The 11,859-nt window shown below is 24.8% G+C and overlaps 2 protein-coding genes across 2 annotated transcripts; one reads left to right on the plus strand and one right to left on the minus strand.

Moving 5' to 3' along the window:
* Positions 1 to 214: 214 nt before the first annotated feature.
* Positions 215 to 578, minus strand: LOC111288683 (defensin-like protein 1). Its single transcript, XM_022879668.1, has 2 exons — positions 524 to 578; positions 215 to 384 (listed from the first exon to the last, which is right to left on the minus strand). The coding sequence occupies exons 1-2, from the start codon at positions 576 to 578 to the stop codon at positions 215 to 217; spliced, it is 225 nt and encodes a 74-aa protein (XP_022735403.1).
* A 7,132-nt stretch (positions 579 to 7,710) lies between these two features.
* On the plus strand, positions 7,711 to 8,481 carry LOC149519014 (defensin Ec-AMP-D1-like). Its single transcript, XM_089760291.1, has 2 exons — positions 7,711 to 7,872; positions 8,059 to 8,481. The coding sequence occupies exons 1-2, from the start codon at positions 7,818 to 7,820 to the stop codon at positions 8,226 to 8,228; spliced, it is 225 nt and encodes a 74-aa protein (XP_089616417.1). The 5' UTR covers positions 7,711 to 7,817; the 3' UTR covers positions 8,229 to 8,481.
* The last annotated feature ends 3,378 nt before the right edge of the window (positions 8,482 to 11,859 follow it).

Below are 11,859 nucleotides of genomic sequence, written 5' to 3' on the forward strand. Positions count from 1 at the left end.
CTTCATTACATTAATTGAAAAACATAATAAACTAATCGAAAACCCAAACCGAGAAAGAAAAATATCTCCCAAAGATGGAACTTGGAAGATATAATACCTTATTAAAACATCGACCCATAAAAAAATACCTTATTATGCATGCATGCATGAAACCATAAAGCCAAAAACAACAAATTATAGAGATGTGGGCAAATTTTATAAGTTTCTTCCATGATCAGCAAATCTTAGTGCAGAAGCAGTGGTGATGCAATCCATGACATTTGCCACCGGAGAAACCTTCATTTCTGCATACGTACGCACAGTTGTGGTCATGAAAACATGCACCTTTGTACTTATGGCTCTTTGACTCACAAACCCTTGCCTCACCTGCCTGCACCCCCCGTTCTGCATCAAACAAATGTACATCAGGTCATAGCAAAGGCAAAATGTACATGAACATTCCAAAATTTGAACAATAAAAAATTTTGATAAAAATTTGATAATTTCGTCATCAATGCTACAAACTACATGAAATTATACTTACGGGACGCTAAGACAATGAGCAGTAGAAAAAAAATCCCCAACGATCTCTTCTCCATCTCTAGCCTAGCTAGGATCTCTCAAGTAATGAACAGTTAGCCTTACTAATTCTTTGACTTCCGAAACCAGTTATTTCACCCCCCATATATATAGAGAGAAAAGGTGGGTAGCCATTGATGGAATGCACGAATTCCGGTGTTTCATGTAACCAGGATTAGCATCAACATTGATAAAAATATTGTGGGAATAAGAGAGAAGGCGATGAAGTTGAGAACCGGTGGAGTCAGACCAGAGACAGTGTCAAAATAAGAATCTGTTCACGTGCTTTCTGCATTTACAAATGGACCAAACCAAGAATCGGTTCACCTGCTTTCTGCATTAACTAATGAGTCGCCATGTCGTTCGGTACACTCCATTACATAAAAAAACTTGGTCGCCTTTCTTCCTTGGGCATTGCCTACCCCGGTTAGATAAATTTTTTTTTTTTTTGATAAAATTTTTGAAATTTTTTATTAAAATAACAAAATGGAAATCAAAATTATAAATTAAAAAATCGTGTAAAATAAATCAAATACCTCAAATTTGAAAAAAATTAATAAATTTTACTATATTTTTTAAATAAATATTTTTAATAAAAATATTAATAAATTTTTTATTATTGAATAAATATACATCAAATTTAAATTATAAACATTATTTTTAATTTTTTTTACATATTATTAATTCTTTATTACATTTTATCAATCTGATTTTTTTATTAAAACATTTAAAAAATAAACTTCATAAATATTATTTAAAAATTTTTATCTAAAATTTATCCTGCGTTCACATGCTTAAGATTTTAAAAATAAAATCATCTCTCGATTTCACGATACACATTGCACCAGGGAACAATAAACAAGAGTTTTTTTTTTTTTGGCAATCAATAAATAGTATTGAATGCATGATTTCTAACTTTTGCAAAAATTTGATGGACACGTGTCTCTTTTCGCGTTTTAACGGAGCGAGCATTTAATCTCACGTTCGATAAAAATAAAATGTTTTTGAGAATATAAATATGAGGTGAGTTTTGACCTTTGATGAAATCTGGATTTCAAAATTTTTTTATACAACAAAAGATTTATTATTATTAAAATTAATTTGTGATCCGCGTTATATATAAATTATTTTTTTATATAATTATATAAAAATATTATTTTTAACAAAATATAAAATTTATATGTGTATATATTCAAATGATATCCTAAAAAATTAATAATTTAAAATATTCAAACATTCAATGAATAATATTATTTAATACTTCATTAAACATTTGATAAAATTTATGTATGCATATATCCAAATGATATCTAAGAATAACTACATGTAATTAAAAAGTTAAATGAAAAAAAATCAAATTAAACATTTTTTCATAAGTGTAATCAAATTTGCCTTAATGAATTTGAGATTTTAACATGATTTTATCTACTTTTTTAATCAATTAGAGAAAATGCATGATTCTTTTTAATAATTAGTTTCCTTTTTATTAATTTGAATACACATATTTTTGTCATAAAATTATATCATTAAAAAAATTATTTTACTATTGAAACTCAAAATTTTAGTAATTTAAGATATTGTAAGATATGTTTTTGGAAAAAAAATTATATAGTGAAGTATAATCTGGACCAAAGATTTATTATATATGTTTGAGAAAAAAAAAACCCATAGATTTACTATATATGTGTGAAAAAGAAAGAACTGAAGATTTATTAGATTTGTATGAACTTTGAATTGAAAATTCAATGTAAGTTCAAATAATATCAAATTGGTTCAATTTTATGTTGAATCACATACAAAAAAAAAAGAGAATAAAACTGTAAATAAAAATAAGTGAAGAATAATCCCTCTCCATACTATTTCTAATGAAATACTTAATAATCAAATAAAAAATATAAGAAAAGTGGACTTTTAATAATATTTATTGGAAAATTAGATAATGAATTCATCAAAGAAACAGAAACATATAAGTGTCAAATATTAATAATAAATAAAAAAGATCAATTAGTCAAAAAAATAAAAAAAGATCAACTTATATATAAATAGATAAAGTCAATAAGATGGGTCTATAAAAAAGAATTAAACTTTTGATAAAAGAAATTTATCATCATTCACATTCTTTTTTTAAAATTATAACTCTTTCTTTTAATATGAAAACCCTGCAACTATAAAATCAAAAAGAAAATATTTATTATCAGTTAATTTTAATAGTAAAAATATTCAAGAACGGTAAATCAAAACTAAAATAAAAAGAAAAAATCTTAAATAATCATAATTAAGATTAATCTAATAATTCTAACTAACTAATCAAGGAAAATATATTTACAAAAATATAGTACTAAATAAAAAAAGAACATGTCACAACAAATAATAACACTTACAAAGTTATAATCTTACAACATCCTTTTTGAGTTTGTTATAAAATGTAAAAAATTGGTGTAAAATATCCGAAAGTCCGATCATTATTTAAACAATGTATTAAAGGAAAAAAAGAGTAGAAGAATATGAATGAAAATATTTTGACAATAGTTGTTGTATATGTCAAATTCATCATATTACCGTTATATAGATACTATATGCACTTATAAATGTGAATCTTAAGAATCAAACTATCAATCAATTACATATTATTATGAAAAATTTTCATCTCCCTTAATTAAATATTATTATAGAGTTTAAATTTTAAATACATAAATTGACCAATCAGTTCTTTTTATTTTTGTAATCAAATACCCAAAATTAAGGTAATAAAGTATACAAAATTTCAGAGAATTCAAAACAAAATTAAAGCTATGAATGGCCAATAAAACTTTTATTGTGAAAAATGGAAAGAAATATTCATACTTAAAGTTAAAAAAAAAAAACTAAAATTGAAGCCATTGAATAGTTAACAATATTTCTTGGACGATAATTAAAAAAATTAAAAATTAAATTAGTTTGTAATTTTAATTTTAAAATTTGAATTGTTGATTATGATATTAGCACATGACATCATTTGATACTATTCACGAATAAAAGATTGACTTGCATACATTGATAGACTTATTTCGTTTTGTTCTTTTTTTTTTTCAAATTAATATATTGAGGTTATCTTTTGTGTGTATGACACACTCTCTGTCTCTCTTTGTCTGTCTGTCTGTCTCTCTCTCTCTCTCTATATATATATATAAGATTACTCTAGCAAATTAATATGTTTATATAATTATAAATAATGATTAATAAATATGCAAAATATTCATGATTAATTCACTTTCTATTTAAATTTTGATTTTTTGAATTAATGATCAAATTAATTATAGCTAATTTATAGGAGGCGAGAATATTGATAGTTAAACATAATTAATTTAGCCATAATAAATTATTTTAAAATTAATTATATAGTCAAATTCAATAATTATATAACATGTGGCATTTACCTATGCATTTCATGTGGCAAAAGTATAATATATCCACATAGGATTATTTATTTATTTTTCTAAAGGCTTTGGATTTTATATATCTGTATAGGATTTAAATTTTATATTTATTAGATATCATTATTTAAAAATAATTACAAGAATCAACTAAGTTAAATTTTGATTTCATAAATTTGAAAACTTTAATTTGCACATAACTATTTGAAAACTAAGGATGGTAATGGATAATAATAAAAATATATCTTGTACTATCCGATCCAATTATGTTATATTTAATATTTATAAACAGATAATTAACTAAAATAATAAATTTATTATTTGTAATGGATTTAGATAGGGTTCAAATAGTACCCTTAGTTATTTGACATCCAAATTTATTTAAATTTTTTAATGGATAATATTGGATATTTCAATCTGTTATGATTTATATATGTAAAATATGTAAAATTTTATGTTTGTGGAAGAGTTTAAACCTTAGCAAACAACAATTTTTTTTTTGTTAATAATTAAGAGTGTGAACTAACAAAATAATTAAGAGTGAACTTAAATTTTAAATTTAATCCTTATTTATTTTATATTTTTATAAAAAAAATTAAGTAAATAGATATTTCAATATATGAGCATATGTCTCGCTGGCATTTTAAGAGTAAGTAGAAAGGAAGAGTTAGTAGAGTGCATTTTCTCTCACGTTGAATAAAATAAAAGGTTTTTGAGAATACAAATGTGAGGTCGGTTTTGACTTTGGATGAAACATGGATTTGAAAATTAAATTTATTATTTGAATATGAGTTTTTATATTTTGACAAAAAAAAGTTAAGTAAATAAATATTTTAACAAAATCGAATATTTAATAATAATGCTTATTTTATTGAATACGAATTTGAATAGTAAATGAATATTTAAATTGAAAAAATTAGATTCTAGTTTTTTTTAAAGTACACATAAATCTTTAAATTGAAAAATAAGAGTGAGCAAGAATGGTTTAATTTTACAAAAATGAAATGTAAATTATGTTAAACAAATATTAATGAAAGTATCTATATTTAAAATACGATATGATGATATATTCATAGAAATGCTAAAAAAAATGAAAGTAACATGATTTAAAATTTTAACAAAAATTATAAATAGATTTAACAAAACAAAAAATATATTTTTTATTTTTGTATCGATACAAATTTTGATAAATAATTTTTATATAAAATATAATATGAATACGTGAATTGTAAATATTTTATATGATATAATATATAAATTATCATATCTAACTACAAATTTAATATAAAGATTAGATCTATAAATTAGTGACTAGTTTTTTTAGGAAAATTAATTGGTCAAGCAAAAAGAGGAGACAAAAGAGAATATAAAGAAAAATATTTTCAGACGCCAAACATGGTAAAAAAAATTTTGACATCAGGAAATTAAAGGTAGATTTTTAATTTTATTACATTTTGGACTAAAATTTCAAATTTAAAAAAAGTACATAAACTAAATACCAAAAAAATTATTTAAATTATTATAAACGGATTAAATTTTGATTTTGAACAAAGTATAAGAATCGATTCCATAATTTGATAAAACTTTTTTTTTTCTTCTCTCAAAGCTCTCCAATTGGGGACTTCAAAACTTGTAACATAAAAAACCCAAAATATATAATCTTTACTATATATAATGTACAAATTATTACCGACAAGCACAATTATAAATGGGAAAAATTAAATCTAAATTTCAAACTCAATATAACCATACGCAAAAGTAAAACTTATATAAATATAAATATGATTTTCATGACTAAATTTGTACTACAAATTTAATGTAATATAGGTTATTTTTCAACCAATTTAATTAAAATGTTAAAGCCTTATCGATGGATAATCTTGTTGTCATGGTATCAAAAGGTTAATATTTTGTTCTTTAGTTTATGAATCAAATTAACCACTTGACAAGATAAGATGTGATGTAACACATGGTGAATTAATTTATATTATTTTTTATTAAAAATGTATATAATTTAATTTATCTATAATATTTTATTATTTTAAAATTAAATAAGAACGTTATAATCTATTAATAAACTAATATTTTCTAATCAAGACTATGTGCATTAACGGACAGCTTGGACATTGAACACTTTTACCTACACTATAGTAAATGTTATAATCATTTATTAAATTTAAGAGTAATAAGATTTTTTTTTAATAATAAGGTGAGGGGTATATAAGATTTTATATTGTAATCCCCGATTTTAAGGATGCATGCTTTTTGGGATGCCAGAGGGAAAGAGATGAGATGGGATTTTAGGGATTTAAAAGCTTTTAGACAGAATTTTTTCGTCGTTAAAAGAACTGTTCTCTTGTAGTAATTTAGCTACGAAATTCTGTTTGTAAAATAATGCTTGACCAATTGTTTTGCCGTCAAACATTATCCACGGAATTTCATCGATAAATCAAGATATCCAATTAAAGTAAATGCGTTGTTAATTCATCGAAAATGGTTCGATAATAATTTTTTGGGTGACGAAAAATTTGTAAAATAATTAACTCTGTAAATATGAACAAATGAGATTTTACTCACCCTAAAATAAAGATTGTACAACTTTCAAAGAAGATCGTTGTGTATCCAGGGACTGATGTTAACTTTGTTGACTACAAGAGTCACTTTCTATAAAATAATTCAGGAATGGAGTCAGTAACTAGTTTGCTAAGGTTTGAACTCTTCTACATCACAGATAGAAACATCCAATATTATTCATTAAAAAATTTAAATAGATTTGGATGCCAAATAAGCAAGGGTACTATTTAAATCCTATTTGAATCCTTTATGAATAATAAATTTATTATTTAAATCAGATAATTATCTATTTATAAATATTTAAATTTGACGTAATTGGATCAGATAGTGCAAGACATATATTTATTTATTATTCATTGTCATTCTTAGTTTTCAAGTAGTTATGTGCAAATTAAAGTTTTCAAATTAATGAATTTAAAATTTAATTCAATTAATTTATATTATTATTTTTAAATAATAATATCTAATAAAGATAGTGAATCTTTCTATGTATATAACAAAAATATTCAAATCCATATTTCATCAAAAGTCAAAACTCACCCCAGATTTATATTCTCAAAAACTTTTTATTTTTATTCAACATGAGATTAGATATATGTAACAAGAATTTTTTAATTTCTAATTTAATATAGTGAATATTAAATATAGTAAATGTTTTTATGTCTGAAAAAAAATTCAAATCCATATGTCATCAGAAGTCAAAACTCAACTCAGATATATATTCTCAAAAACCTTTGTTTTTATTCAACATGAGATTAAATATATGTAACAAGATTTTCTAATTTATAATTTATAATTTATAATTTTGATTTTGATTTTATTATTTTAATAAAACTTTAAAGAATTTTATCGAAACAAATTTTATCTAACTGGAGTAGGCAATGCCCGAGGAAGAAAGACGACAAAGTTTTTTTTAATGTAATGGACAGTACCGAACGACCTGGCGGCTCATTAGTTAATGCAGAAAGCAGGTGAACCGATTCTTGGTTTGCTTCATTTGTCAATGCAGAAAGCACCTGATTCTTACTTTGACACTGTCTCTGGTCTGCCTCCACTGGTTCGCATCTTCATCGCCTTCTCTCTTATTCCCACAATATTTTATTAATGCTAATGCTAATCCTAGTTACATGAGCCACTGGAATTCGTGCATTCCATCAATGTCTACCCACCTTTTCTCTCTATATATAGGGGGGGTGAAATAACTGGTTTCGGAAGTGAAAGAATTAGCAAGGCTAATTGTTCATTACTTGAGAGATCCTAGCCAGGCTAGAGATGGAGAAGAGATCGTTGGGGATTTTTTTTCTGCTGCTCATTGTCTTAGCCTTCCGTAAGTGTAATTTCATGTTTTTTCTAGCGGCAAATTCAATATTTTTGGATATTTATTTATAATATATATAAAAATATTAATGACGGAATGATCAAATTTTTATCAAAATTTTTTGTTGTTCAATTTTTGGAATGTTCATGTACATTTTGCCTTTGCTATGACCTGATATACATTTGTTTGATGTAGAATGGGGGGTGCAGCCAGGTGAGGCAAGGGTTTGTGAGTCAAAGAGCCATAAGTTCAAAGGTCATTGTTTTCATGACCACAACTGTGCGTACGTCTGTAAAACTGAAGGTTTCTCCGGTGGCAAATGTCATGCATTGCATCACCACTGCTACTGCACTAAGATTTGCTGATCATGGAATAAACTTATAAAATATGCCCATATCTTTATAATTTGTCGTTTTTGGCTTTATGGTTGCATGTATGCATGCATAATAATGTATTTTTTTTATGGGTCGATGTTTTAATAAGGTATTATGTCTTCCAAGTTCCATCTTTGGGAGATATTTTTCTTTCTCGGTTTGGGTTTTCGTTTAGTTTATTATGTTCTTCGATTACTGTAATGAAACTGCATTCGCAGCCACTTCAATAATGCATCTGGTTAACCATCATGAAAATCTGTTGATGCCATTGAAGATCACTTTTCCATGTTCTCCATCATTAAAATTCCAAAGTTATTTTGCCTATGAATATTTGGCATAATTGTTGGTGTATGAACCAATTCTCTAGTTAAAAACACTTGAATTTTTTTGAAGGAACGCAATTTGCAAGAAGTGACATTTAATAAATTAAAAATTCAAATTTCAACAATGATCAATTTTTTTATACAAAGAAGACTCTAAGTTAGAATAAAAAAAAGAATTGTTAATATTAGGATTTGAATTCCAAAATTAATAAGTGTTAATTTTTAAAACCGATCTTATAAATCAACTAAATAAGCCTTTGAATTCCTTGTGGACCTTTTTCCATGTAGTCTTTGTATAAAAAAAGTTGAATTTGTTTATTTAAAGAAAAAATCTCTTCCATTTTTCTAAGAGTTAATTTTAGACATGTTTTGATTTGTCTTTTTTTTTTTTATAAAAATTTATTTAGTTCAAGAAAAAAATTATTTTTGTGTATTAAATATTAAATATTTTAGTTTATTTTATAAAATTCATATTTCATAATTTTTAATATTAAAAAACATATAAAACATCAGTAATAATTTTAAAATATAAAAAAGAGTTTTAGTCATAAATAAAAAAAAAATTTTAAAAAAAAGAACGGGAAGAAGTATCTCAATGAAAAAAAAAAACCGAAAATAATTGAATGAGAGTATAATGACATGGATTGGGCAATAACATGGTGAAGGAAACTCATCTACGATAGCAAAAGATGTTATTAATCTAGTCTCCTATTTAGTTTAATTAGTTTATGTATGGTTAAAATAATAAAAAAATTCAAGAATTTTTTCATTTTATATAAATAAGTTTTTATATTTTTATTATATCTTGAATAAGTCCTTAATCTTTGTATTCAAATAAATTTTTAACTTTTAATTTGTATAGAAATAAGTTTTTAACTCTTGATTTATACGTAAATAAACTTTTAATATAAATCAATTTTAAATTTGAAACAAGAGTTTATTTGGATTCAAATTAAAAAATAAAAACTTATTTTGCTATAATAAAAGTATAAGGGCATTTTAAAAAAAAGTGAAATAGTTTATAGGCTGTTTAGTATGCCTTTATGTAATATCTTTGAGGTGTTTGGTAATGGATGATAACCCTAAAAATATGGTGATTTACACGTATTAATTAGAACATAGTGTTTAGAAAGCACTTGATGATCTTACATGGTAATGATTTTGGACCTCTAAGAATGATTAAACTTGAAGGGTGATCTAATTTCTATAAAAAATGATGAAAAACTTTTATTACCAAAGTAAAGTGATATTTAAAATTAATTTAATATATAAATTAAAAATGTTCTTCTTCTCAAAATTTTATTTGGGATTGCTTTATATTATAGTTTTTTATATTTTCAAATTAGTATTCATTATAATAAGCTCAAAAATAAGTTGTGTTTTTTGTAACTTTTATTTTAATTGTTTATATAATATAATATTTTAGTTTTTCTTTTGTTATGATTTTAATAGATTAGTTTTATTTTTTAATTCAAATATTTTTTACATAATTTATATTATAAAAATTAATTTATCTATCCATAAATATATTTATTAATTTAATATTTAACTATATTTTATAATGAAGTAAATAGAATATTATTAATATTTTATAAATTACTATTTAAAAAATTAAAATCATTAATTTATGTAACTATTACGATATGCATGATTGTTTTAGTAAATTTAAATAAAATTATATTTAATTTTTAATAATATTAAACATAGTTATTTTTAATTCCCAAAAATTAATGATTATAAATCAAATGAAGTGATTCTAAATTATGAGTGACAAGAACACTTCAATAATTAAATTAATATAATCTTAAAAATGATAACGAACAAGATAAGAATTAGTATCAAATAGAAAATTCATATACCACAGCTTTCTTTCCTATTCCTAAACAGCAGCCTCACTTAATCTCTAAAAATCACTAAAATAAAGACCATGTTACAATTCCAATAGATTACTGTAAATTCCGAACACCAACAACATTCTAACAATATATGGAAATTATAACAAGATATTAGCAAGCAAAGGATCTCACTAATTATTTATTTGTTGTTAGGTTTTATTTCCTTTACTTTCACGTTTATGTTTAAGCTACACAATTCTTCAGCTAGGCAATCCTATGCTTTATCTGAACTCTCACCTTTTTGAATGGCAATCAATGTAGTCTCCCTGAGGATTTAGAATCCAACGTAGACTACTGATTTGCCAACTTGACATGAATCAAGCCATGCCATGATTTGATCTTACTGTATTGACCTTGGTTCGCCCGTGTCATTGTAGTTCTTGCTGCTAGCTTTTATAGGTAGCAAAGGCCCAATCACCTACAGCTGATCATGTTTGGTAAACTTCTCCTTGATCATATTCATTTTATCCCCATCTAGCTCAGTAAACGTATTGAAAATGAGACCCCAACTTCCTACATATCCAAGATGTACCCTTGTGAAAAAAGTGTCATCCCTAACTTTCAAGGCCTTAACTGTCCATGGAAACATTGAATTTGCATTGAGAACACTGAAACTCATATTTTGGATGTTGGGATTATTGGGAATTACCTTGAATCTCATAATCTCATATCGAAACTTAGTGAGTTTTTAAGTTTGTCTTGTATCCCACATCAAGAGTTTAGTAAAGATATAAGGGGTTTCACCTTTATAGATAAGATATTTTTATTTTAGTTTGGTAGTCCTAGATAATTAGATACAAAGAGAATAGCTAGGTGAATAGGCTATTAAAATGGTGTAATTGGGTTTTGGGTTAAGTTTTTGAGTAAGGAGTTTTAGAAGACTTTTCTCATTCTAAAAGTCTCACAATTGTAAAGATTTATTTGATAGTGGATTAGGTTTGGAGTAGGCCATTTTGAGTTGGGTCGAAGCAAATATATTTGTGTGTTCTTATTCTTGATTTGAGCTTGCTATTTTATGTGTGAATGCTGCGTGTGTGTGTGTGTGTGTTGATTTTTTCAACAAGTGGTATCAGAGCGATGTTTAAGGTTTAAAGTTTATAGATCCAAGAGATCGTGAAGCAGTATTTGAAGATGTTAAATAAGGTATATCTAGTATGCCTATGCCTAAGTTTGGGATTTCGTTATTTGATAGAAAGAGTAATTTCATGTTATAGCAAAATATGATTCAAGATCTATTAGTACAACAAAGGTTGGATCAGGCATTAGAAAATAGTAAGCCTGAGAGAATATCTGACACTAATTGGAATAGGATTAAAAAAAAAGCTGCTAGTACTATTAGATTGGCCTAGCTCCAGATGTAAAGTACAATGTGTTGACTGTGAGTACTATAAAAAGTTTATGGGA

Source organism: Durio zibethinus, chromosome 4, assembly GCF_047325235.1.
Source record: "Durio zibethinus cultivar Kanyao isolate XHJ-2024 chromosome 4, ASM4732523v1, whole genome shotgun sequence".
NCBI classification, from domain to species: domain Eukaryota; kingdom Viridiplantae; phylum Streptophyta; class Magnoliopsida; order Malvales; family Malvaceae; genus Durio; species Durio zibethinus.

What these genes read in the sequence shown, in the direction of transcription:
- LOC111288683 (XM_022879668.1), bottom strand. Translation starts at nt 578, where the DNA reads ATGGAGAAGAGATCGTTGGGGATTTTTTTTCTACTGCTCATTGTCTTA. An exon ending in GCTCATTGTCTTAGCGTCCC is followed by an intron (nt 385 to 523) that starts GTAAGTATAATT and finishes TGTTTGATGCAG; the next exon opens with AACGGGGGGTGCAGGCAGGT.
- LOC149519014 (XM_089760291.1), top strand. Translation starts at nt 7,818, where the DNA reads ATGGAGAAGAGATCGTTGGGGATTTTTTTTCTGCTGCTCATTGTCTTA. An exon ending in GCTCATTGTCTTAGCCTTCC is followed by an intron (nt 7,873 to 8,058) that starts GTAAGTGTAATT and finishes TGTTTGATGTAG; the next exon opens with AATGGGGGGTGCAGCCAGGT.